Here is a 27,561-nt window from a genome sequence, read left to right on the forward strand (position 1 = left end):
AAAAATGTTTTAATTAATTATATTACCGGAACTCTTTAGAAATTTATTGTACGCGTCCGGAACTATATAAGAATTCCGTTAAAATAAATAGAACTGTCGATATTTGAACAGCATCTCACCTTTAGCCCTCAAAAGTCAAGTTTTTCGGACAAAATAATTGTTTAAAAAATGTTTTAATTAATTATATCACTGGAACTCTTTAGAAAATTATTGGACGCGTCCGGAACTATATGAAAACTGCGTTAAAATAAATAAATCTGTCGATATTCAATTAGCACTTCACGTCCAGCTTTCAAAGTTCAAGTTTTCCGGGCAAAATAATTTAAAAAAAAATGTTTTTATTAATTACAACACCATAACTTTTTTAAAAACTATTGACACACGTTTAATCGGCATCGCGGAAAAGCGACAACAATACTTCGAGAGATCCGAGTATCGATGCCATGCCCTTTTTTAGAAAGGATTCTTACTTCTCCCCCCCCCTTTCTCTCTTTCTCTCTCTCTCTCTTTCTCTTCCTCTCGTATATTTTTTATTTGGCTCTTTTTTCTTTTTCCCTGATTTCTTGTAATTATTTCAATCAGCTATCAAAAGTGACAGTTTGACAGCTAAAAATGACACGAAGTAGTTTGACAGCTGGAAATGACACGAAGTGAAGACAGTCACAACGCACTTAACAACTTTATAGCGAGACAGCCAATCAGCATCTCGGAAAAGCGGCAACAATAAATTCGATCCGATTTAACATCTCCTTTTTTAGATAGGATAATATTGACGTGAGCTTCCGATTGCGACCAGTCCGATTAAAATTGGTACACTCAATTCTGAGTCAATTCTAAGATCTCGAGATCTCTTGTGCGAGAAAGCTCACTTGAATTATTTTTCACAGATTTACATGTACACACACACACACACACGCGCGCGCGCGCGCGCAAAACCAGTACAAAGTACCACACATAGTGTTATATTAATCTTCAAATTGGACAGCCGTATTTCCAACTGATGTAATAAGCATATGTGAAAATGATAATTAAAATGTAATCAGAAAAAAAATAAAACCAATATAACTTTGTTTTGTTATTTTAATTCAATCTGAATCTCAATCTTTAATTAGATACAGATTTTAAAATTGTCTTAAGGATCTTCAAATATATTTATAAAAAGAAATGAGATATCCGATACTACAAAATGAGTGAAATCCTAACAAAAATTATCTTTTTTAAAAAAGGTTCAAAAATTACACAGAGGGCATTTAATATTAAAAATTCTTTTGGTAAATAGTAATAAAAACGGATCAAGAAAAAAATTATTAAAACTTTTATTGTTTATTAAATTGCCACACTATATATAACTCTCTAAAATGTTATCTTATAGTCTATAGTTACTATCGTGTCTATCGTACATAGTAATATTTGATATAAAATTTTTTCCGTGTACTTAAAGTTAAACAAGAACAAATAATGCTTACAAACATCATGATGAACGCCGAATTAAACACAACCTATTACGATATAAATATTACGATAAAATGCAATAGTGATAAAAAAAAATATTAACGTGTACTGTTTGCAAAAAAATCAAACAAAATGAATTAAAAGATTTGAATATGTATTAAATCTAAAAATGTTTCTTTTATGATAGCATATACTATTATGTATTACTGACATAGAAAGCACCGCAAAATATTTATTTTCTGCGAGCTTTAATTAAAACAAAGATTTTTTACTTGTGTAAACATAAGAAAATAGATTATACCGACCTAAATAACCTATGTTAGACCCTTCCTTGAAAAAAAATACATGTTTCTAAATTGACAGTTTAAAAACAACATTCCTCCCTCTGACAAATCTTTTCTAAAAAATCAAAGAAATAATTGCGTAGAAGTCCACATGATAGTTGCTGTATTTGTTCATTTATTTGATTATATGTCTCTTTTTCGTGTTTAGAATATATGTTCGGCAAATCTAGATCAGCGAAGAGCTGTTTCACGCGTTTCACTTTTTCTGGATCCGAAACTCCGTAACATTCCTATGTGGAGAAGAAAAAAAATAAAAAGATAAATTAATTTGACAACGTTTGACGAAAACATTTAACAAAAATCATATAATCAATAATATTTACTTCTAAAATTTTACGCTGTTCTGGAGTGACGCGTTCAAGAGCCGTAACAACTACCCACGAACATTTTCCTTCTTCTATATCAGTACTTATTTTTTGGATAGTTTCATAACTTCCATAGCAGGCTAAATAATCATCTCGAGCTTGTATTAAATACCCAATGTCTAACGCGATGTTTTTTGCTTCCTTGAACATCTCTGGATCTTTTATTCCAACCTACATTAAATAACATCACAGTGCATTATCGTCACGAAAAATTTTATTTATGTAAAAAGAAATCAGGTAAACTTACAAAATGCATTGCTGCGAATATTGGTACAACTATTAAATATGCTTTATATGTAACAAGTAATCTACATCGATTCATTGTAAATAGATCCAGATTTATTAAGTCATTAGGCTTCTTGTTGCATTTAATCATGTACATATCTAAACTCTGACCTAGTTGTGTCTTGAAAATAGCCTGTAAAATATTTTTATAATTAATTGTTTAATTAAAAAAGAAACGAAGAGGACATACTAATATCTACATAAAATACAATATTGTATGATATTTACTTACATCTTGGTATGTTTCCAGTAAATTAATATAACATTCTTTTCCTTTAAAATGTTTTTTAATTAAATAATACACAACGCTCTCTAATAATAAACCATCATTGATTGCCATTAAACCAATATTATTGTACCGATACCAACATGGTTGGCCTCGACGAAATGACGATCGATCCATGATGTCGTCGATCATGACTAAATTGGATAATGCCTGTGTAGCAATAAATGTGTTAGTATTATTATTCATACTCGCAATATTTTATGTTTTCTTTATTAAAGTTGCTGTTATTATACAATGTACACTGGCGCAAAAAAAAACGAGACAAAAATTTTGATCGAATTGTTAAGCAATCTTCAAAGTGATGCAACTTTGCAAAAAATCATCAAATTATATAAACTTTTTTTTAAATTAAAAGGCAAAGACTCTACTTTGAGAATCCCTAGGCAAAAGTTTGATTTGTTAAGTGTGAACCTTTTGTATTGTATGAAAATCAAACATGTTTTTTTTAATTGAAAAAAAGTAAAAGTTTGTTATCATTTTTCTCAAGTTTCTCGTTAAAATCTTGCTAATATTAATCCAGATTCTTAAAGTTTATATTTATTTTCTAAGCAATTAAAAAAAACATGTCGATATAATGTTTTTGACTGATTGCATACGAGTTTGAAATGTGTACTGCCACATGATATGCAAAATCCGACCATCAATATCTCCACGTGATGCGCATTGGGTCACTCTGATGACCGAGGTATGATTATGATGAGTTAAATACGAACAAGATTAAATGTGCAATATTATATTGATACTTAAATTTCATGATATTCAAAAAATACCGCATTTATTCGCTAAAATATTCTAAAATGCAAATTTCAAACTCGTGTGCAATCAACAAAAAACATCGTCTCAACATGTTTTTTTTGCTTAGAAAAGAATGAACTTTAAGGATCTGGATTAATATTAGCAAAATTTTAACAAAAAACTTGGGAAAAATGATAACAAACTTTTACTTTTTTCAATTAAAAAAAACACGTTTGGTTTTTATAAAACACAAAAGGTTCACACTTAACAAATCAAACTTTTGCCTAGAGATTCTGAAATTAGAGTCTTTACCCTTTAATTAAAAAAAAAAGTTCATGTAATTTAGATAATTTTTCGCAAAGTTGCATTACTTTGAAAATTGCCTAAAAATTTGATCAAAATTTTTGTCTAGTTTTTTTTGCGTCATTGTATTATCTTTGGACTTAAATATGTTATATTATTATCTCGTGTTTAATTAAATCAAATTTGTTCATAAAAGATATCACCAGTCATGGAAAAAAGAATAGAATTACGCACCATTTCCGCACACCATGCTAAAATTTGCACTAAGCGAATATTATCTTCTGTCTGTTGTTCCTTAGGTACTAGCGATTTATAAATATAGATTAATGATAAACCCAAAATTTTCTTTGTTGTTGGGACATTATAGTGTAATACCTGTATTATACGCAGATTAGAAATATATTAATATGCAAATCTTTTATTAATATATATATATAATATATGCTGTTGCTTTTTATTTTATTCGATCATTATAGATTTATTTTAGTGTTATTAAAACATTTGGCGTTTTTTTTACATAAAATATTACTATTCTTATTTACTTCACTTTCAGCGAAAGTTTCTTAACATATTTATAATCATTTGTTTTGACAAATTTTGTTGTTGTTGCCTTCAGTAAAATTTTATTTTAAATCTTATATAAACTGTTTATAATATATTTTACATTAAATTATTTCATGTTATATTTGATTATTTTAAAAAATTTATTCTAGGTTTAATTGATTAAATCGTAAAAAAAACTTTAATTATTTTTTGCTTGGATTGATTATTGTATAATATTGTATGTTTTATCAATAATGACTTACTTTTTCCAACCATTTATCAACATCAGGAATGTTTAAATCTGTAACCATTTCCGTAATATCGCGAACAACGTCCGGCCACACTGCCATCATCCCCTGATCTTCTTTCTCCATTGTCATCCACATGTTTTGAGTTTTGGAAGAAGCCATTCTTCTCGTTGTAATACAACGTTTAAAAACTTTAACAATAGACAACAATTATTAAATTATGAATAAAATTATAGTTAATTACAAGCCAATCATTTAATAATACGAAGCTTTTAAACTAAAAACTGTTTTTATCAAATTTATATTTTCTATACTTTTAGTCATATATGCCTGATTTTTGAGCTTCTGAGAAGAAAGAATGGTAGTCACCAAAAGTTCTTTAAAGATTGATCAATTCTTTGCTGTGACATATAATATATGTATATATTGGATTTAACGTACACACACATACACTCCATTAAATGACAATATATATGTATGAATATGTATGTTTAATCAAACAATCGATTTACATATTGTAAATATAATGATTATGCGCAATTGTTAAATGATTTTTTCATTTAAACAATAATTTATCTTTTTTATACTTTTTATTAAAAAAATCATAAAACAGATCACATAAATACTACTATACAATTTTAACACTTAACCAGTCCAAAGAAAATACCTGTACCCCATACTGCCTACCTAAAATTTGAAGATTTTTCTCACTTTTTAATAAATACAAAATTAAAATATAAGATGTATACTAGAAAACATTTCTGAGACCTAGAAAAAGTATATGAAATATTTTCAATTATTCATATAAATATAATAAAGATTTAAAGAAGAAGATAGCACTTGTGCCATGTCGTTTACATATGTACCAAATGTGGCCTCTTTTTTATAAATATTTTTTCGCAAGAATGCGAAATAAAAAATTAACATGTTTAATTAAGTTTTTATTATCTTATTTACGGAAAAAATGACACATACTGCTATTTATTAAACGTAAAACTGTTTATTTACTATAAAAGACGTTATCTTAACAACTCTTACTTGTTACAAAGTTCCTAACTGAAGAAAGACAAAAAATGCTAATCAAAAGTTAAACACTAAATAAAAAAACAAAATCTTAACTTCTGTATATTAATAAGATATATTGTGTTTCCAGTACTCCTGGCCATAATGGATTTACAATACAAAGAGTTTTTTTTTTTAATTATAAACAAAATATTTTAATAAAAATGTAAAGTAAATATAGTATTAAAAAGCATAAACAAAGAGCTAAAATAATAAATTGCGTATATTTACACATGATAGTTATGCAAAGCAAAACCTTAGCTTCGAAATTTTTAATTTAAAAAGAGCACAATTTAAATAATGTGTAATTAGAAGGCAGATATTGACCAATTAACTGACACAAGTATATTGTATCGACTTCTTGAGATATATTAACGTTATCTGTGAAATTTGTTGTGTAATTGTTTTGAATAGAGGGGGAAAGAAAGGTTAGCCAAATTAGATACATTGCCATATTGAGAACAGGTAGGTTAGATACACTGTACATCTGACTGATAAAGCAAATTATAGTTATAATACGAATTGATTTTCATACATTTCTTATGATACATACTTATCTCATAAATGTACCGATATGTACAATAAAGTGTTCTGTTTTGTTTTCAGATAAACTTCAATGTATATTACTACATTGCGACTGGATTGCGCAATAAACCAAAATGTTGAAATTCACGTAATAGTAATATCCTGTCGATAAATTACAAAAAGTTAAGATTAAATATGACTAATTGATGATATATGTAATATCTACAAAATATTTTATATAAAAGTTATTCTTATAAAAATTGTCGTAATACAACTTATAATTTTGTTGTTGTGATAATTACATAAAATTTTCCAAAGAAATAATTATTTTTAAAAGTTTTAATAAAGCGCAAAATTATTTATGCACACTTAGAAAGGAATCCTTTATGAGATAAAATTTATTAAATGTTAAAAAGTATAAGCAACAATAACGATTTATTTTATGCATAAGACTGTAATTTTAACATTCACAAAACTATAAAACATAAACTAACGGCTTTCATAACAAAGAACGATAAAAGAAATATCACAGTTATTTTCTTTACGCTATTTACGTTGAGTTTCAAAAGAATTTTTTTCGAGAGGAAAATGTAGATAAAGATTTAGAAAAAGAATTATAAATATGTACATATGTCATGATTATGTACCAAAAAAATAAAATTGCACTTTTCTATAAATAAAACCATTTTTTTATTTTTTAAAATAATTTATAAAAATATAAACACAAGATGCTAAAATATAGTTTTACAAGATGTTTTATTAAAATTTTACTAGGATTTTCTCAAAATTATATTATTTTATGTAATTCTTTTGAAAAAATAGTATTGTATAATATATTATATAAGAGTGCAGTAATATTAAAAAGTCAAATGTTTCTTTTTTTATGTTTATGTATTTAGATCTATTTAAAAAAATTAAATTTATTAAGTTCCTTTGTTTTTAATGCTGTATGAGTCACAAATATTTTTATTATAAAAAATTTGATTTTATTATCCTAGATGTCCGGAAACTTTCTCATGTATAGTGTATGTATAATGCGTAAATACTCAAGACACTCAAGTTTTAAATTTTTGATTCAATTATTTCTTGCTAATTTCAAATAAAGCAACAATATTATTTTACGTATTACGCCGAATTTTAAAGCCACAATTTTCTTTATTTTTAGCTATTATTTAATAAAAACTTAAATTATTACAGCTTTTTGCATGGGTGTTAGTAAATAACTTGACAATTAAGACATTCAATTGCTGTTGCATTTATTTAAAATAAATAAATAGATTATTTTTTACAAAATTAATTATGAATGGATAATATCCAAGTATTTTATTATCCGAATTCAATTCCATTAAAGTAGACCGATATAAAGTACCAATCCTAGTCCACCACCATCCGGCGAGGATTCAGCATATGATTTGGTAATAGGTTTTCCGTTAATAGCCGGGAGAATAACTGTGATAAAGATCACAATTACAGCGAATAATAAATATACAGCTTTCATATTCGCCTCTCTTCGTTTAGTAATAAAGAAATAAAATGCACTTTTGTTTTGTTACGTATTTGTATTGACTATTCAATTTTTGACTAATTTATAGGAAAACTTGTATTTAAAAATGGACAATAAAAAATATCCAAAACATAAAATAGAAGTTGTTAATTTTTTATTTTTTTAGTTATATGTAATAAAATATATCACGCATCGTGAAAACGTTTTATTATTATATATCTATTATATACCTATCTGTTTTTAGTATTTTACCTATATTTTATGTAAAAAATTATAAAGTTTTTTAAATATTAATATTAATATTAATTTGTTAACTGTTATTTAACATTTTATATTAATTTTTATTAAAATCTAAATAGAAAATTTTTATTTATTATAGTTTTTAACTTTTTATAACTTATTACTTTCTATATTTTTTTATGGGTATTATTAAATAATTTGATAATTAAGGTTAATTTAATTTGCTGTGTGGTTTTATTAAAAATAAACAAATAGAGAGTTTATTTTTTACATGGTTAAATGTTGATGAGTAATATCCAAGTATCTGTATTATCCGCATCCAATTATTAAACTATACCAATCCAAATCAATAGCCCTAGTCCAATACTGTCCGGATGGGATTCGACTTTTGAATTATTTGAGGCTGCAGGTTTTCCATTAACTTGAAGAATAACTGTGACAAAGGCTGTAATTACAGCAAATAATAAATTTACAGTTTTCATGTTTGTCTCTCTTCGTGTAGCAATAAAGAAATGCACTACGTTTTGTTATCTATTGACCTACATATTTGATTCCTAACTAATTTATAGGAAAATCTGTATCTAAATAGTACACTGCAAAGCATATCCTCTTTATATATAAAGGACATGTATATTTTATAACGGAATATACAATATTAGAACGGATTTCTTACGTGTCCATTTTACTTAAGCGTGACTGGCGCAATTCTTAATGTGACATTTTATCTATGTATGACAATGTCTTTTATATAAATAGGACTGAAAATAATTATTATAGAATAGACGTTAAACCGGACATTATAAAGGATGTGGTCCGGACATTATAAAGGATGTGGTCCGTCATGTATATTAAAGCGGACGAAATAAACAAAACTATGCTGGCAACGCAATATGGCGCGAGCGGTAGCGATAGCTTTGTCGTTCACTGTTACAACAGTCTGTTAGCTTGTCTGCTTTGACGGCCGTTCTCTTCGCAGTTGTGATGAGTGTTTTTGTTGCTAATTGTTGGTGCTAGTTGTGGGTGCCGATCGGCGCGGTGGCCGTCGCGGTGGGTATGCGGCATGTGATTGCGAATTTGGGTTGCTTCCCGAGGATGGTGACGCGGGTGTGTGCTCCTCTTGCGGGCATTATTCGCCTTTACATGAGCGTGTGAGAAAAGAAGCACACGTTTGCGTTGTCATCCGCGGGAGACAACTCAAATTCGTCGCGGTCGCATGCCGTGCATTTGCCGCGGTGGTTGCCTCGTCGATCAGTGCCCGTGTTGGCACCAACGGTTAGCAATAGAGATGTTTATTGCAACTGAGGGGAGGGCAGCCGTTAGGGCGGACATTAGTCCGTTCTATTTATGAAGGACATTAAAGACAATGTCCTGCATATATAATTCCGTTTTAATTTCACACTTATCTAAAGTGGAAAAAAAGTCATTTTTTTCCATTATAGTTTCGCGGAATTTAGAGTGGATGTGTTTTGCAGTGTAGCGATAAAAAATATCAAAAATAGAAATTGTAATGTTATTATATTTTATTAGTTATAATAAAATAAGTATATATTATAAGATACAAGATAATTTAAAAAAATATGTGTAAATAAAAATATAAACAAAATAATAAAAATGTTCAGAAACATGTTAACAAATTTTAGAAATAAAACTATTGTATTTGTAAATTTAAAAAATTTAATATAATCTATGAATAGTATCATAAAAAAATTGTCAGGGTAATAAAAAATGTATGTTTAAAAAAAGCGCACACAAAAAATTTATCAAGGTTTAATTTTACTGCTAACTATTGATATGTACATGAATTTTTGCACGGTATCTATTGATTTGAAGTATGCAAGGCCATAGGGATTCAAACTCTATTGTGTCAGAAAAAAAATGTTTAAAAAATTAAATGCGTTGTGCGGCACGTTGTGCATTATCTTTTATGACTCAATATTATTACTTTGTTGACAATACGATATAAAAAACGTGACTTAATAAAACGGAATAACACAAAAAATATTAATAAACAACAAAACTGGGAATACTGTCGATATTTTCTGCAGTATTTATTATCCATCTGTTTACGATTATTATTGCTCTCAAATGATAAATATTAGAATAAGTGTATACATAAAACTTATCTATTTATTTAATGTTTTATTAATCTCATGCTTGCTTGATAATATAATCTTGTTTTTAAGTTGCAGTATCGGTAATAATAAAATAAGTTACGAATTGTAACTTGGATAAGTTTAAAATGTATATTAATAAAGGTATATATATTCTTTTAAATTCTGAAAAAAATCACTCGCATTTTATTTTTTATTTATTTGCGTGACGTGTCTCTTTCCTTATCCGCTATACGCAAATTTATTGTAAATTTATATGGCCGTGGCATATATTATCACAATGCTCGTTACATTTCTTGTCTTACTTGTTGACAAAGAATAAACGCTGCAGGTATATGCAATGTTTGTTTAAATAAATCGCATTTAACTCTTGTTGAAAGTTTAAAATATTAAATATTTCTTTTCGATGATAGAAATAATGGAATACTGGAGCTCGAATCTACCCTTTTTATTGAATTAAGAACGGTTATTTCAACTTTTAGTAAACCTATCAGGTAAGTGTGTATATTTTCATTTTTTTCTAAATAAATAAAGACAAACACTTACCTGACAGGTAAGTTTACTAAGAAGTTAGAACAATCGGCCCCTTAAACAACAAACCAACATACAGTTCTGTAGTGGTAAAAAAATATTATTTTATGCATCATAAAATCTCTCATAAAGTCTAGTGCAACGCTATCATCTCGTCAGATAAATTGTAATGTGTCCGTCGTCCATTAGCGATAAATGATAACTATTTCTTTATAGTGCGATCTTAGTTCTTCGTTACAATCTACGCATGCCACAGCCATAAGTGTTTTTAGCAAGCCGATCTCATTTCGTTGTTATTATGTATAGTACATTCATGTAATAAAATAAAATGCTCTTGTTCAAAATATTTTATACATAAACATCGTTATAAAAGAAAATTGCGGAAATGTACTATTTAAATGGCAGTAACTTTATCTTCAATTTTTTAAATAAACAAATTTTTAAAATTTATTTTTAATAATTTTTATTTTGATCTTATTGGATTAGCAATCAACGTTCAATAAACTTTGGTTTAGCAGAAAAATAAATAGCAAAACATTCACTTCTCGTATCAAAGACTAAGCCATTGGAAATCTATTTTATCTGGTACGATTTAATACGCTATGGATATCCCAGAGAATTTTTTGAAACTCTTTGAGATCATCGATAAACTATTATATCAAGTAAATTCATTTAATCTTTATCTTAAAGATAAATGATAAACATTGTAAAGTTTTTAATTTTTAGGAATACAAAGTTAATAAGTATTTAGAAATACGAAGCAAGGAACTAGGTCATTTTATTGTCAAAAATAAAAGTAAAAACACACCGTTTGGAAACTACTGAAAATATTCATAGGAAGTAGTGAATCTGTCTGAACGACTTAACATGGTTGACGAAAAAGAGTTTTTTAGGGAACACTCCAGCAGTGGAAAATACCAGAAAAAATGCTATGTTTTAATGCATATACGCCATCTCGAGGATGACAGAAATCACACAATAGAATTTATGGTGAGTTTTGAATTTTTTAATAACTTTAGTTTGAAAACTTTCTGACCTCACTTCGTGATAATATAAAATAATATAAGGTACTTAGGATAAATAAAAAGATTATTTTATTTATTTTATTTTTTAAAACTATTAAAAAATATATATATATAGTTTTTTAAATAAACAAAATTAATTATATAAATAGCCCTATTTAGCCCAAATTTATCTTAATGATGACATTTTGCTTGAATAAGAAACACATAATGTTAGGAATTGCGTTAATAAAAATATCTTTGGGAAAATCTTATCTCACGCAAAATTACCTTTTTTTTTAAACAAACTTAAATTAAAATAAGTTTATTGGCTTTAGGATACCGAGTTTAGTCGCGAATTGCACTGACAGGACGTTGTCAGAAATGTATATGAGAGAGGTAAATTTGCCGTCCAGGCTATCATGTGCTTTTTTTGATTCGCTATAAATTTATTTCCGCATGATGCGCGTCCGTGCAATATTGATGCTCGTGAGATGCGATGCGCCGAGATGTCGATTTGATCCGGGCGTCCTTGTTTCGAAGAGTTCTATCCTGACAACTCTTAACGTACTGGCATATAACTTTACGTCATACTTGTTACTCTCTCCCCCCTCTCGGAATGCGTTTGTACACCCACGTATTCTCCGCACCTTCTTTTTTTTTCGACATTCTACGCGCATCTCCGCGTGTCGCAAAAGGACAGAAACTCGAGGAAAAGGTAAGCCGCGAGTCTTACAAGTGCGCGATTGTCCCTACATTCTATTTGTTTCTCATTTGATTCATACGCGCAAGAAACTCTTCAATTGGTGTTTTAAAAACACGACGAAGATTTTATTTCTGGTTGGTATCGTTCATGACAGTCTAAGTTTCGAGAAATCAATAAAAATGTTTGCCCTTATTCGAAGGGCTATCTTATGTTAACTTTTAATAAAATCGCTCCGCGATATTGAAACAGAAATTATCATATTAATGACGATAAGGAAGATGCGACAAAAGATATATTAATGTACCACGTGTAATGAAAGAAAAATAAGCCGAGTATATCGATTAGCTCTATTGTATTGAAAATGCTCCACGCTTTCGCCACATAAATCTAAACGACTTTGATCTATTGAAGAAAGTATAATTAGTAAAATACGGAAACGCTGGGATTCGCCTCGTAGACGCGCGGAACATTTTCTCTGCGTCATTAGCGTTATAAATTTTACTCAACGGCATTTCGTATCATTGCAACATATGGAGGTGACTTGATAGCTGTACAAATCCACCATTATAACGATACTTGATATCAAGCAGATATACTTATCTCACGTAAGCAATTTTATACGTGTATGCTACATATAGGGTACATGTGACGCGCTTCGATCAATATTAAAGGATGGGAAAAACCGTTCTTTAATAAAAATCTATAAAATTTTATTTACCGAATCGGCTATTTTATATTTTGACAGCAGATTTGTGATTAGCAATCTCGAAAACTACTGAATTGTATTCGTTTAACTTTTAGTGATTTTCTTGTCAAATAGTTTTAAATTAAAATGATAACATCTCGCCCGTTCTCTATTGGTAAATTTTTCAAATACTTGATAACAAACTTGCAAACTATCTGTAATATCCTATTATTGTTTACAAGAATCCATGAAAGTGTATCTGTCATCTTCTACGACATTTTTACGCTCTCTGCTTATGGATGGTTGCTCAATAGTAATTTTTGATACCATATTGCAATAATTTCATTACGGAACATTATCTTGCGTTTGTTTTTTGAATAGATTTTTATAGAATTTTGCTATGTCTTTTAAGTATATTTATTTAATAATAATTTATATTAATCTTATTTTTAAATGTGCACGCGTTTACGCATTGGCATATATGTGTTTGGGATATTTTTTACTTTTGTAAGATTTTTTGATAGAATTTAATAAAATAAATGTAAAATATATTTTTCTGTTTACATATAATATTTTAACTAAACGACTTTTGCTAAAGGCATTAAATTATTAGTGTTGGTTTATAGTTTAATGCATTAAAAGTTATCGAGTTATAGTTGCAACAGTTCACGATACACATACTTGTATTTTTAATTTGTTTATATATTTTCTGTAAAAAGAGGCAATTATGAGTAAATAAAAAATTCTCAAATAAGTATGAAATAAATATATTTGTAAAAGCTATTCGTTTATGTTTCTAGAAAACACATGAAAGAGAGAAGAACAAAAAAACAGAATAAAAAAGAAATTACCATTCCGCGTTTCAGTGCCTGATCAAAAAGAGCCGATTTAGCATGGCGAGGAAAATTTTGAAGAAACGCGAAGCGGAACGCGTTGACGCCGGGTAACTGGAGGCGGCAAGGATGCTCAAGCATCTGTGAGCATTATTGTTATTGTTATTCCGTGATTTAAGCGTGGGAAGCGAATACCTTTACGCTTTGGCGAACACCCACAAGGGTTCTCCCTTTTCACAACATAATCGTTCCTCGGTTTTATCGTCCCTCAGTTTTACCGTTCTTTACATCGGATTCAAAGTAACTTCGAAATAACTATTATCTCTGGCACTTTTTTTGACAATTTACAAAAGTTCGAAAGTCAAAATATTAAGTTGGTAAAACTAAAATATCATATTGTATTATTTATAAAAAAACGGTATTTGTCGTAACATTAAGTTATGTAAATTAGACACAAATATTTTTATATTATATGTATATATAAATACACACACACACACACACTTTTTTTCACTATTAAGTTAAAATCAATACATAAACAAATAAATTAATATATAAATAATGGCTTATTGTTTTATTAAATTATTTTAAATTGAAACGTTGTAGAGCAAAAAAAATAGATATTTGAATAATCATGTAGTATAATAAATTTAAACTTAGGAACTCTATTGTTTAAGCTATACGAAAATGTGCATCGTATTTAAAGAGAACAGCGTTAATGAGCGCATAATGTAGCGATGGTACAGTAAATTTCGTATAAATTTCCGGAGAAATGATATGCAAAACTTTAAGTTCTTTAAAACTCCAACAGTTATTCAGTTTTTAAAAATAAAAAAATTGAGATATTTAGAAACAAGACATTTAAGTTATGTAATTTTTCATATTTAAATGCAAAGATGCTTTATGTGAAAACATGTTATAGAAAATTAATTACTTACTTTTACGTAATATGTGTTTTTACAGAATTTTACTTTGTGTAGAAAGATATTAATACTTTGAAAAATGATACTCTATCAGTCTTTGCGATTTAATGTGAATAATTTGATTATATCGATAAATGTAATACTGACATCATCATCTTAAAGATAAGTAATACTTTGTAAATCAGTTACCTATATCAATCCAAATCTAAGATAAATTTCAGTTATATTTTCTTCATTTAAATAATCATTATTTTATTCGGTATTTTGCTGATAAACGAATTAACTGATCAACGAAATTAAATCTCCATCAACGATTAATTTATTTTTAAGAGAAATTTCTCGCAAATCGATTGAAAGATAAAATTGATCATTTCATTAGAAAAAGTTAAAACGTACGGACGCTTTGAATGAATCAACAGACATAGGAAATGAAATTAAAGTACCGGACGAGAAAGATTTCCGCGATAATGCAAAGAAATCGCCGAGGACAAAGAGATAAATCAAGCATTTGCTGTAAATCGCGTAAGTATTTAATAATACTTTATTTTTGTACAAATGACTTTTTTTTTTATTTTGAGCTTTATTTTCTGAGAATCTTAGATAATGCTTTAGTGGAAAGTGATTCATCGCTTTCTTCGTGGAAACTAATTGAATATCAGACATTTAAGACTTATTATGTAAAATTTGCGCGTGTCAATATAGAAAATTTAAAACTTTTTCACATATTTTATTCACAATTAACAATATCTATATCAATTATATCTTAAACTTGTGTTTGATGTTGTTTGATTAATGCATGCATTCTGTGACTTTTTAAAATAATTATAGTACACTAAGAAGTGATCAAAGCGTGTAGCACTCGCTATCTCGTGCTGCGAGACCTAACGGTCAAGTAGTTTTCTCGCTTGAATAAGCAAAAAATGTGAATGTTACGGTAACGTGTATTCTTTGCAATATTAGCTATAATTCGTAACTGAAAATACATCCCCGCGCGCCAGTCAAGCGACGTCACGCTCAGTCGTCCGTGAAAACAATCGCTTAAAGTGCTAAGAATGTCATGAATCCTCAAATTTAATTTTAGAATTTGTTTATACAACTATAAACATGCAATAAAAAAAATTATTATATATTTTTTGACTGTCAATAAAAAACTATAAAATTGAATAAATAGAAGTGTTTGATACACTTGTCATCTTAAATATATTTATTTAATCAATATATAGTATGTCGTTCAAATGATAACATTGAGGGTACTTGCGATAATCCAGCGTTTATTGCGATTAGTTACATGGTAAAAATTAACGATAACAAAAGAATATACAAATTTCTGGAAATACTATACCGGTTGTTGGTTCAACTAATCTCATGATATATAAAAAATGAGAAAGTCGTCCATTTGTGATTGCTATCTTAATTGCATTCGTTATTCTTCATTCAGGTATATGAAAGGAATTTGCGATAATTTACTCAACAGTATTAAGGACTTTAATTAACTAACAGAATTGCAACATTTGAATCCTAAGATACGCAAATGTCTTCGTATATAGAAAAATTAGCAAGTAATTGCGTTTCATACCTATGTGTTTAAAGAAAAATTATTTATAAAAAAAAGATATAAACAAATGTTTTTGTTAAAAACAACTAACTAGGCTTTTGTAAAAAAAAAAAAAATTTTGCTTTATATTTGCTATATATTTCCTTCTTTACACTTTTTATCGTAATAATTACTTATGATGACTGTGACATAAAGATCACGCATCTGTCCTCTGTGCCAAAAATCCACTCACAGTACATCAAAGTTTTAATTAATCACTCTTTCAAAAGATAAAATAAAGAATTCTAGACATCAGTGATTCACACTACATGGAATCTGTTAATAATTGTAAGAAAAGTTTACTAGACATAATTAATATAGTCACGTAATGCTTTTACAGAATTATTACATAATATCGTATTTCGAATATTATATTTTGTAAGAATTTTTTCTTACGACAACATTTTCTATAAAATGTTAGAAATAAAATAAACGGGTGCATTTTTTATTTTTAACGTATATTAAAGCGTTATATTTTATTCATGCATCTATTAAACATCTGTATTTGTTGTATTAAACTCTGTATTCTAATAAAGTAAATTTACCTTTTGCAACTTGATTGTAAAAGCGTTCGTAACAAAAATTGTATTTTAGATAATTTTATATCTAATCATTGATAACTTATCACAATAATCCCCAAATTTATCACGGGTTTATCTACAAAAGAAATCGATAATAACTTTGCGAACATATTTGAGCACACTGTGATAGTCCTCCATTAGACGTCAACCAAGGCACAAGAACAATGCAAAGGCAAAATCTTTTCGCCGTTACCATATTTGTGGTGGTCATATTCTCTACACTACATTCAAGTAAGTGATGTAAATTTTCGACAACTTATTTAATTGTTAATGATCTTACAAGTAATAATAGCAAAAATTTTGAAAAAGTTAATTTATAACTTTGCTACACTGTACTGCCATTTTGGTACTATACCGCTATATAACTATATTTTAATATAATTCTTAAAAGTTTAGATTTTCAATAGTTTTTAATGTAACAAAAATAATTGGAAGAATATAAATAATAATTGCTATAGATTATTATACATTAATATTATTGAAAACAATAAATTATAAAATTATTAATTTCATAACAATTGTATAATCAAAAACTTGCTTTTTCTTCTTTCCTTCTTTCTCTCTCTCTCTCTCTCTCTTTATTAATTAATTAATGTAATGTTAATTTGGATAATTTTAATATATAGATATTTACACAAATATTTTTATTAATTTATTATTTTATCTATTTTTTTAAGGCAAGGCATTGACATGTTATGGTTCGTTGCCAAATGCATCATATACACCGATATTGTGTGAATACCCTCTGGATGGATCATGTGTTAAATTTACAAATAGTAAGTGTTTAAAATAAGAAAATTTATGACTTTTACAACACATTGTGGATCCTACGTTCAAAATAATTTATAAGAGTAATGTTGTATCTATTAAAATGTTGGCTTTAGTTAGTTCTATTTTTTTAATAATTATTATTGTGATAAAACAGTTTATTTGAATTTTTTTGAATATTTGAGTTTTTTCTACTTTTCTGTTTAAATTTTTTGCAGAAACTCACATATACTACTCTTGTATGTCTAAAACATTTTATAAAGCGCTTAAAAATGCTTTAACATTCTATTTATATGTATACATATATATATTTATTGTAAATTAAAATTACAACATCTTGCAGAGCTAACTACCGATTTACGTGGATGTGCTATTAAAGATTTCTGTGAAACGCAAAAGTCAGTCTACAAGTTCAGCAGTTGTTATGAATGCCATACTGATCTATGCAATGCTTCCGCCAAAAATATGGTGTCAGCTATCACAATAATAACTTCAGGATTACTTGCTCTGTTCTGGTCAATTCAATAATTTTTATAAATTTTCTTTATGATTTAATCTTGAATTTAATTTAATGCAGCTTGTTACATCACAATCTTCTTAATGACAGATCATAATCTGTTAATGTAATGTTCAAATAATGTTATTAAAGTATTTAATTCTGTTTAATTAGCAAGTGTGTTTTGATTTTCAATTATTTTAATCCATATTAATTATTACACTGGATGTTAAGCAAAAAAATATTAAAGGAATTTTATTAAATATATTACATAATGTAACTTGGTCTTTAGTTTTTTATATAAATAGTATTCAACCTACATACACTTCTTTTCTTAGATTAATATTCATAGTACATCTACGTCTCACAGAAATATATATTAATATATAAATAAATTTTAATCCTCAATGTGAATTTGTAATAAAGCAGACGTGAACAAATTAATAAAGCGTGTCAAATTGTTTTAAGTTTTGAACAAATACTTTCGCGTTATCGGTATCCGACATAAGATAACTTTTCTTTGACGGAAGACAACTTTTCTGCGTTTCTACATTATGCAAAACTGGGTCGTGGCAGTGTGGGAAATTCCGTTCTGATATGCCAGGAAGAACACGTACCAAACCTTATTTCTTTCGCGAATCACAATAAGCGAGGAAATTCTCAAGGTTCCATGTCCCTCTCAACATTCACCGCACTTCTCTTACGCATCACGATAAAGTGCAGCAGCTAACTGTAAGTCTTATAAACCGCTGGCTACGCAACGAAATTGCATAAAGATAGTTTATTTTAATAATGGAATACTCTTACTGCGATTCTGTCTTGATCTTGTCTTGACTATACTTTTGTTACACCAGCGGATGAAGATAAATATGGTCTTGTATTAAAAGAAAACTAAAATTTAAACGAAATTATACAGACACGTAAAATTGGCATTCTGTTTTCTTAAATGGATAATAATCTACACAATCGTATCTTTTACATCTATTTACATCTATTATCACACCATATTGTATAACAGAAAATTATTCCGTTCCGAATAATGCGTTAAAAACCTAATTTAATGCTAATTATTATCTGAACAGAGAATAGAGAATTGTAGAACTAATATATGTAATGTTAATATATGTATGTAGAATTTTTGTATAATTGTTAACTATACATATATATATATATAGAGTGTATCATTTATAATTTATTATTATTTATATCAGTTTTAATTTTTTGATAAAATTAAATTTAAAAATTAAAATAAAAAATAATTAACATATTAAATATGTTCAAAAAGTAAGTATGTTTTGTTTGCATGTTTTCTTTTGTATAATTCGATGTAATGTAATATAAGACGCGCAAAGTAATTTATTATTCATTCATCGCGCGTAACGCCATGTGCCCCGTCGTGCAATTACTATGATAAGCATTTCCTACGTGATTTTTCCGTACATATTGTTTATAAATTCATATACATAGTATATCGTTATAACTTTTATCCCTTGACTCTCACATAATGCATAATATATTAGCAGTTAGTTACTGACGTGTGATGCACATCTAATTTTTCATTAATGTTACGTGAAAAAAACGGCACATAGAAAAGTACCTAAGTTCTTTACCGACGATAACTTCCGACAAAACCTTCGCCGACCGCAAAGATTTTAATTAATTTAATTTCGGCTTATTAATAATTTTGGTTTTTAATCTGTTTAGTCTTGAAAAACTGGTTTTTTTTGTAAAAGTATTTGTGACATGTTAGAAAATAAGCTTATCGTAAAACATATCTTATTTACGAGATATTTGCGAGATTGCTTCATAATTAATTATCTATAAAGATCTCTTGCTTTGAAGATACTACTGATATATAAAATAAGATATATCTGTTTAAGACTTTTAAACCGATATATGTGATATACTGATGTATCTATGAAATAAGATTTATGTTTTTAAATGGCTTTTTCTTGTTGTATTATAGAGGATGATCACCAATACTGGCATACCATTTTATTTTTAGATAATATTTCTAATACAAAATCTAATAATAAAACTCTGGAAACAAATGTAAATTAGAAAGTGTCTTTATATGCAGCAGTTTTTAAAAATACTATTGCATTTTGTAATAATTAACGTTTTCGTAAAATAACTAAAAATGTACATTTGAGATTTAGATCCCAAGCTCACGTAGTAAATAATAATAACCAAATTGAAATAGCAGTTTATAAAATAAAACGATTAAAATAATATGCCAGTATTGACGATTTTTCTTTGTATACTCATTTTTATTTTATTTCACTTTTTTTGTACATACAAAAGTATATAATAAAAATAATTTTAAAAAAGAAAAAGAAAGAAGAAATGTGAGTCCAAAATAGTGTAAGTTCGCAAAAAAAAAAAAACAAACCAAAAAGAGACTAGTCAACGATTAGATTAATTACTTTAGTACGTATTAAAAATTTAGTAACGATTGTTACTGCTGAAAACTCATCTCAATAATTGCAATTTCATATAAATTAATGCAACTCTCCCGCGGCAATAGCTCTAAGATATTACATTTCAGTCGGTCATTGCACTTTGCAAGAAATTGATCGTAAACGAAAGTTTATTCGGGACGGTTAATTAGTTCCTTGATGCGCGTATAAATTAATTAGCCGGCACAAGACGAGAATAATGCAACCATCATGCGTTCCGCTTATTATTCTGTACTTTGAAACTTAACTACAGTTTCAAACACTTCGTTGAATTGCGACTTGAATATTAGCTCGAATGAAATTCGCCGTATCGGACCATATAATCATGATATAATCGGCAATAAAATATATCTTTTTCGTTACTACTCAGATAACAATCGTGATTTAATTAATTGATATGATCTAAAATCGTAGAAATGTTATCTTTATTCCACAAATTTAGTGATAAAAATTATTATATAAATGTCACGTAATAAGCAGATCAATTTTCTCTTAAAAGGAATTAATGATCTTTTCTCGCTGAACGTTTACCGTAAAACCTCGTCTTGTTTAAAGCGCCACCGAACTACAGTATATCGCGCCTTATTTCTGGTACACTGCAAAACACATCCGCTCTAAATTCCGCGAAACTATAATGGAAAAAAATGACTTTTTTTCCACTTTAGATAAGTGTGAAATTAAAACGGAATTATATATGCAGGACATTGTCTTTAATGTCCTTCATAAATAGAACGGACTAATGTCCGCCCTAACGGCTGCCCTCCTCTCAGTTGCAATAAACATCTCTATTGCTAACCGTTGGTGCCAACACGGGCACTGATCGACGAGGCAACCACCGCGGCAAATGCACGGCATGCGATCGCGACGAATTTGAGTTGTCTCCCGCGGATGACAACGCAAACGTGTGCTTCTTTTCTCACACGCTCATGTAAAGGCGAATAATGCCCGCAAGAGGAGCACACACCCGCGTCACCATCCTCGGGAAGCAACCCAAATTCGCAATCACATGCCGCATACCCACCGCGACGGCCACCGCGCCGATCGACACCCACAACTAGCACCAACAATTAGCAACAAAAACACTCATCACAACTGCGAAGAGAACGGCCGTCAAAGCAGACAAGCTAACAGACTGTTGTAACAGTGAACGACAAAGCTATCGCTACCGCTCGCGCCATATTGCGTTGCCAGAATAGTTTTGTTTATTTCGTCCGCTTTAATATACATGACGGACCACATCCTTTATAATGTTCGGACCACATCCTTTATAATGTCCGGTTTAACGTCTATTCTATAATAATTATTTTCAGTCCTATTTATATAAAAGACATTGTCATACATAGATAAAATGTCACATTAAGAATTGCGCCAGTCACGCTTAAGTAAAATGGACACGTAAGAAATCCGTTCTAATATTGTATATTCCGTTATAAAATATACATGTCCTTTATATATAAAGAGGATATGCTTTGCAGTGTAAAGCTCGCATTTCCACGACACGTCCCGTCGTCGATGTCGCATCGGCCCTCTAGCAAATTGCCAAAGGCCTTCTGTGGCCGTATAACGAGATTCGATTACGGTAAACCTCGTAAACTTCCAATATTACGGTTGAGAAAGCAGTACTCTCGCTGTGTCCCTTGGGAGGCAAATTTTCCCGTTTATTTCCCCGATCGCCCGCCCATTCCCTTAGAATTTCCTCATTTCCTTTTTCTTTCTCGTCATCGATGAAAGAAAGCGTCACGAAGCAGTTTATTTCAAGTGCTCGCCCCTCTATCTTTAATCTTTATAAAAGCACCGTCACGGCAAAATAAGCGCGGGTCATTTTACGGCAAGATTTTTTCTTAATTACGAGATATGAATAAAAAATAAGCTTTCGCTATCTTGCTTCATCAAACATGCATGTGCATCTTGTTCTTATTTTTATTCTTACGTTTCTTGTTATACTTATATATAAATTAAGTCACATCTCCATTTTCCTCGAGTATTTGTTACGCAATCGCTCGTGGAAATTTATATACGTGAGTTTACATAATGTATAAGTGTATGTGAGTAATATTGACGTGTTCGCGTCTCCATAGGTTTTCTAAACCCAAATGACTGTGCGGAGCAATCGTTTCTGCGGTAATGTTTTGAAGCAAAATCATTTTTTATTATAGCAATCTTGTTTGTGGAGTTTGCAAGATAATATCCGCATTATCTTATTAGTGTTAAAGCTCTTTTCCCCCAAATTATATCGTAATAGATTAAGAATAAAAGAATTTTGCTAAAGTATATAAGAATTAAACCACAAATACAAATTTAAAATAACGTTATATTATCAAAATAATTATATAAAATGATAAAATATTGTAAAAAATTTTGATAACAACCAGTTAGAAGAGATCCAATATAATTATTTCGGTTAAATATAATTAAAAAGTTATTGAAATCTAAAAAATTAATTTTTTAGCAAATAAAAAAATTTTTTCTTCAAATCATTTTCTGTGTAAGTATAATAACTTTTTTGTTAAATATGTGTACACATAATAAGATAGTTTTGATTAATATTTTAAAGATTTATTTACAAAAATAAAAAAAACTTGTTTGGTTTTTGGAAAAGTTTTTCATTTATTACCTATATTTATTTTCTATATTTTAAATTTGTTTCCTTATAATGTTAATAATAATGAAGATAAAGAGGAAACTATTATTTCAAATACTAGCAATTATTTTCTTTGTTTACAAAATTTTACAAATTGTTTTTAACAAAAGTATCCTTTTATATTTCTCTTTGTATAAATACAGTAATTTTTCTCTGCAGACATATAAATATAAAATAGATATAAATTAAAAAAAATTAACTTTTCAATTTAAATGTCAATAAAAACCGCTGAACGGCAAGAAATTTATTGCGGCTCCTTACATAATAATCGAAACTCTTATTTTATTTCCTAATGCATAAAATTACGCGATATTAATTATGGCAAGGTTACAGGTCAATTTAGATGCATGTCGCTTGATTGATTTCCTTCGTGTATCAGTTGAGAAACGTTAATGCGCACGCACGGTTTGACTTCACTTAGCAAAACCTCGAGGGAATTACCGAATCGCTCATACTGTACGTAAACCCTAAATGCAATTAGCAACTGATGTGGCTGCAAACTATCACTTATCGGTAGGCGAACGTAACTTGGCGAATCGTACCGGCACGGTTACACGAAGCAGACGCGCGACCCGGTGGTACAATCCAGGTTGGGAAAATCGATAAAAGCTCGGGCAGATTTGTACTCTCGATTGGAACGCACCGCGATAGCTGTACGCGCACGAGAGCCGCGGGAGATAAATTTGATGGTAACATATTGAGTTGTTGCGCGACGTGCTCTCACGGCGTTTATGGTGTTATTATGGTCATCCCCGGCGCGTACCGGTGGAATAAATCTCATCTTTCAGTTACGCGTTCGCCGCGCGTGTATTACGGCCACGCCAGATTAACCGCGAAGCATCAGAAATTACGACGCGCGTCAAAGGGAAGCGTCCGCACCTTGCAACGCGAAGGAGCAAAGCTATCTTGACGCGTGTCCATACGCATGGAAAAACGGGCGGTTATCCCTGCTCCTCGATTGGTTAAGAAATTGTGTTAGTCTTCTTATTTATATTTCTGAAATATAGATATTTTATATTAATGAAAGCTTTAAGGAGTAACATCAACAGGTAGATTTTTGGAAAAATTGAATTTTTTTTAGGACATAGGAATTTTGTGATTTGTTGTAAATTTTTTTAAACATGCATTATTTAAAAAAAAAATAGTATTTTAAAAATTTTCTATGTACTTCTCTAGTCAATCTTTTATGGACTAAAAAAGTCTTTGGTTTTTTTGTTCGAAGATAAAAAATACCAGAGTTACCTTTTCAGCCGCGTAGAAGTGGTTTTTTATTCCAGGGTTATAGCGCCGCCATTTTGTAATAAAATAATTATAAAAAGAATTTTTATACTCTTCAAAGTATATAAAACAAAGTTCTTTAAACAAATTTTCTACTTTTTTTGTTATACGCCCATGAAAAATCGCCAAATTTATGTTTTAAAACTAGAATTCTACTGTGATGTTACCCCTTAAATTCTTTTTCTCTAAAACAAAAATCCCTTAATTCCTTTAAAAAAATGTGCTTCGTGACAAATTATATACATGCTTTACATTTTGTTTTTTAACGCACTTTTGACTGACTGCAATTCCTCCTTCCCTCTTTCCTCGTAAATTTTATGCCAGCTCCCAAATAATAAGTACTCACGTTTAAATACGTTGTGGTATGTTATGTTATTCTGTTGCATTGAACGCGAAGCTTTGATGTCGCAAAGATTCAAATATACTAACATTGGGAAATCCAACACCTTTGTGCAAAACGTGTCCCAGAAGAAATATTACATTTTTCTTCTGGATATACTTTTGCTGCCGGGTTGCACGTTGGTTGCATTTACGTCTTTCTTGCCTAGCTTTTATTACCATTTTCGCCACAACTTCTTCCTCGCGCTCTTTCTATCCCCAATTAAGGAATTTCATTCATTATACTTGCTAATTCTGATCATTTTGCATTCGTTGAGAGAATGCTCCATGCGTACATTTTTCCATGCATAACAGAACAGTTAACAATAGCGGTATACGAAAGAGAGAGAGAATTTAAATAATAATTTAGAAAATAATTTTAACATAAATCATTACGTACGTTTTGACTCAAAGGAAAAGATGTGATTTTCGTTTCCGGAGATGTGTGTACAGAGAATAATATTTTGTTTTACTAGTTTCGTTTTGTTACTAACTCTGGAAGCTTTCGCATTGATTTGATCATCATGAAAAGCTTCCTCGTTTTACGCGCTTCTTAATGCATAAAATTACGCGATATTAATTATGACAGGGTTGCAGGTCAATTTAGATTTATGCATGTCGCTTTTGATTGATTCCCTTCGTGTATCAGTTGAGAAATGTTAATGCGCACGCATAGTTCTAATTAGCAAAACCCCGAGAGACTTACCTACCAAATCGCTCACACTATATGCAAATCCTAAACGCAATTAGTACCGACGTGGATGAAAACTATTATTTATCGCTGAGCGAACGTAACTCTGTCCGCGGCGAATCGTACGACCGGCCGGCCACGTGAAGTAGACGCGCGACCCCGGTTGCGAAAATCGATGAAAGCTCGAACAGATTTAAACTCTTGATTGGAAACGCACCGCGATGTACGCGGATGAATACCGCGTACCGTAACAACGTCGTGCCGACATTGCAGTTTGTATCATCAGGGGGATCAGCTGTGGGATCTCCGATACACAGCTCTCTTAGATTGTAGATGTTCTTAAGTACTACTTCTTACCCCTTTCTTAGCCTTCACTCTTTCCTTAGTGCTTAATCCTTTCTAAATGCAAAGAAAGAGATGTTTCTAGTCAATCGGAGTGTTTAATTGGGAGGGCGGTGTACCAAATAGAGCTTGTCCGGTAATAAAACCTAACCCTTGTCGCTGTTGAGATAGTTGAGATAAAACTTTTTTAGGATTTCACAAGTATCTTGTTCTTGCGTATGCAAATACAATTAGGCGGTTTTAATTTAGATCCAGCACGTTTTCATTGTTCTTCGTAAACGCGCGACATTCGGCGTCGGACAGCGTGCAAACACGAGCACGCGGATGGAAACAATTTTAATTGCGTGCGATAATTAAAGGCGTTATTGTTGCCGAGTATCCGGCTCGCGCGCTAGTTAGATACATAAAGGCTTGCGACAAAGGGGTTGAGAGAACGGAAGCACGGATATATTTGCGAATTATTCGCCATTCGCGACGTGCAAACAGCACTCGCGTTTTATAAACTTCGTGACGTTGACAAATGACACGCGCGATTATACTTTCATGTATCATAATTGACACGTGATATTACGTTCGATGAACGATCACCGATCAATTACGAAATATTCTTTAACAGTTCTATTTGCGTGTGAGAGAGTTATAAATAAAAACTAAATAGAAACATCGTATGATAAGTGTATCTACATAAAATTATTTTAATTTTTAAGTTATCATCTAGGTAAAAAAATAATTTTAATTAAAAATAGATAAGTGTATATTATTATAATTTAAATTTAAATTATTGCACTCAATAGTTTACAATTATTTTTATAAAGCTGTTGTGTTTCTCGTAAGGCAGACAATGTGGGCTAATAATGTATAATAAGTAAAAATATTCTTTACAGATCTTAAACTTGATCTTTATTCTTTTTCTCACCCCCCCGCGCACAATCCAGTCATATATCTTAGCGTACGAATTTTTTGGCTCTATCTATTTTTAAATAGATATAGATATACATACATCAACAACAATATATTGTATAAATTTTATTTTTTGATAACTCGAATATTAAATTTAATCTTAATCTTATTTAAAATTTAATTTACATGTAAATTATGTTATTGTTAGCTAAATAATTTTCAATTATTCAGCAACACTGTGCGTATTTAAATTTTCAATGTTGTGTGTCGTATAAAATTAGTAATAAAGAATTAAAAATTAATTAAGAGTGAATATAAATTTCAAAAATTACAACAAATAAAATATAAATATAATAAATTTAGCGTCACACATAAAAGCTCATTCATTATAACATATTAGTATTGTATTTTAATTCGCAGTGGATTAAGAAATGTAATACGATAACGTTTCAACTCGTAATTACAATTAAATTACGATTAAATTGTTCTGTTTTCCATCTCGAGAATAAATTTCTCTACCTTGCAAATCTCTCCGCTTCGTATTTCACAGATCTTGAATCGCTTAATGCCTGAAATACGGGACCGCTTAACAGCGCATCGAATCCACAACATACACGGGATAACTGTGATTTATCGACGGGAGGAGAATCAAGCGGATGCAATTCGATGGATGTGGACGGTCTCGTAAATTTTCGGACGGATTTACGATCAAAAACGAAAGCTTTCAGGAGGGACAGGATTTGCCATCTGA

General features: G+C 29.6%; 2 protein-coding genes across 12 annotated transcripts in view; one reads left to right on the forward strand and one right to left on the reverse strand.

Annotated features, from left to right (window-relative positions):
- Window positions 1–1,292: 1,292 nt before the first annotated feature.
- The window catches only part of LOC118647184 (farnesyl pyrophosphate synthase-like), a 43,699-nt gene continuing 17,430 nt past the window's right edge, over window positions 1,293–27,561 (reverse strand). For 3 of the 4 annotated variants that reach the window (XM_036291552.1, XM_036291553.1, XM_036291554.1), the window contains exons 2-7: window positions 4,577–4,752; window positions 4,005–4,145; window positions 2,679–2,882; window positions 2,409–2,579; window positions 2,120–2,332; window positions 1,293–2,026 (exon numbers count right to left, since the gene is read on the reverse strand). In XM_036291552.1, coding sequence (XP_036147445.1) covers window positions 1,817–2,026; window positions 2,120–2,332; window positions 2,409–2,579; window positions 2,679–2,882; window positions 4,005–4,145; window positions 4,577–4,723 — 1,086 coding nt within the window. In that variant the 5' untranslated portion in view covers window positions 4,724–4,752 and the 3' untranslated portion in view covers window positions 1,293–1,816. Of the gene's footprint in view, window positions 2,027–2,119; window positions 2,333–2,408; window positions 2,580–2,678; window positions 2,883–4,004; window positions 4,146–4,576; window positions 4,753–16,821; window positions 16,905–27,561 lie in introns of those variants that run through there. The other variant, XM_036291555.1, reaches the window with a different exon arrangement.
- LOC105830080 lies at window positions 10,226–18,291 on the forward strand. 8 transcript variants are annotated; one of them, XR_003625723.2, is made up of 10 exons: window positions 10,226–10,334; window positions 10,417–10,497; window positions 10,557–10,623; window positions 11,021–11,119; window positions 11,261–11,524; window positions 13,727–13,902; window positions 15,062–15,204; window positions 16,871–17,088; window positions 17,535–17,633; window positions 17,969–18,291. XR_003625723.2 is itself a non-coding variant. In XM_036291557.1 (3 exons), the coding sequence occupies exons 1-3, from the start codon at window positions 17,022–17,024 to the stop codon at window positions 18,151–18,153; spliced, it is 351 nt and encodes a 116-aa protein (XP_036147450.1). In that variant the 5' UTR covers window positions 16,942–17,021; the 3' UTR covers window positions 18,154–18,291. The 8 variants fall into 8 exon arrangements, 1 of the variants encoding a protein (XP_036147450.1); XR_003625722.2 differs by lacking the exon at window positions 10,557–10,623 and having other exon boundaries at window positions 10,227–10,334; XR_003625724.2 differs by lacking the exon at window positions 11,021–11,119 and having other exon boundaries at window positions 10,228–10,334.

This window comes from Monomorium pharaonis, chromosome 8, assembly GCF_013373865.1.
Source record: "Monomorium pharaonis isolate MP-MQ-018 chromosome 8, ASM1337386v2, whole genome shotgun sequence".
Lineage (NCBI taxonomy): Eukaryota > Metazoa > Arthropoda > Insecta > Hymenoptera > Formicidae > Monomorium > Monomorium pharaonis.

Bases quoted from the DNA above. Each gene is read 5' to 3' on its own strand.
- LOC105830080 (XM_036291557.1), top strand. From the start codon at position 17,022: ATGCAAAGGCAAAATCTTTTCGCCGTTACCATATTTGTGGTGGTCATA. The intron at 17,089-17,534 runs GTAAGTGATGTA...TATTTTTTTAAG, and splicing joins ATTCTCTACACTACATTCAA to GCAAGGCATTGACATGTTAT. The intron at 17,634-17,968 runs GTAAGTGTTTAA...AACATCTTGCAG, and splicing joins ATGTGTTAAATTTACAAATA to AGCTAACTACCGATTTACGT.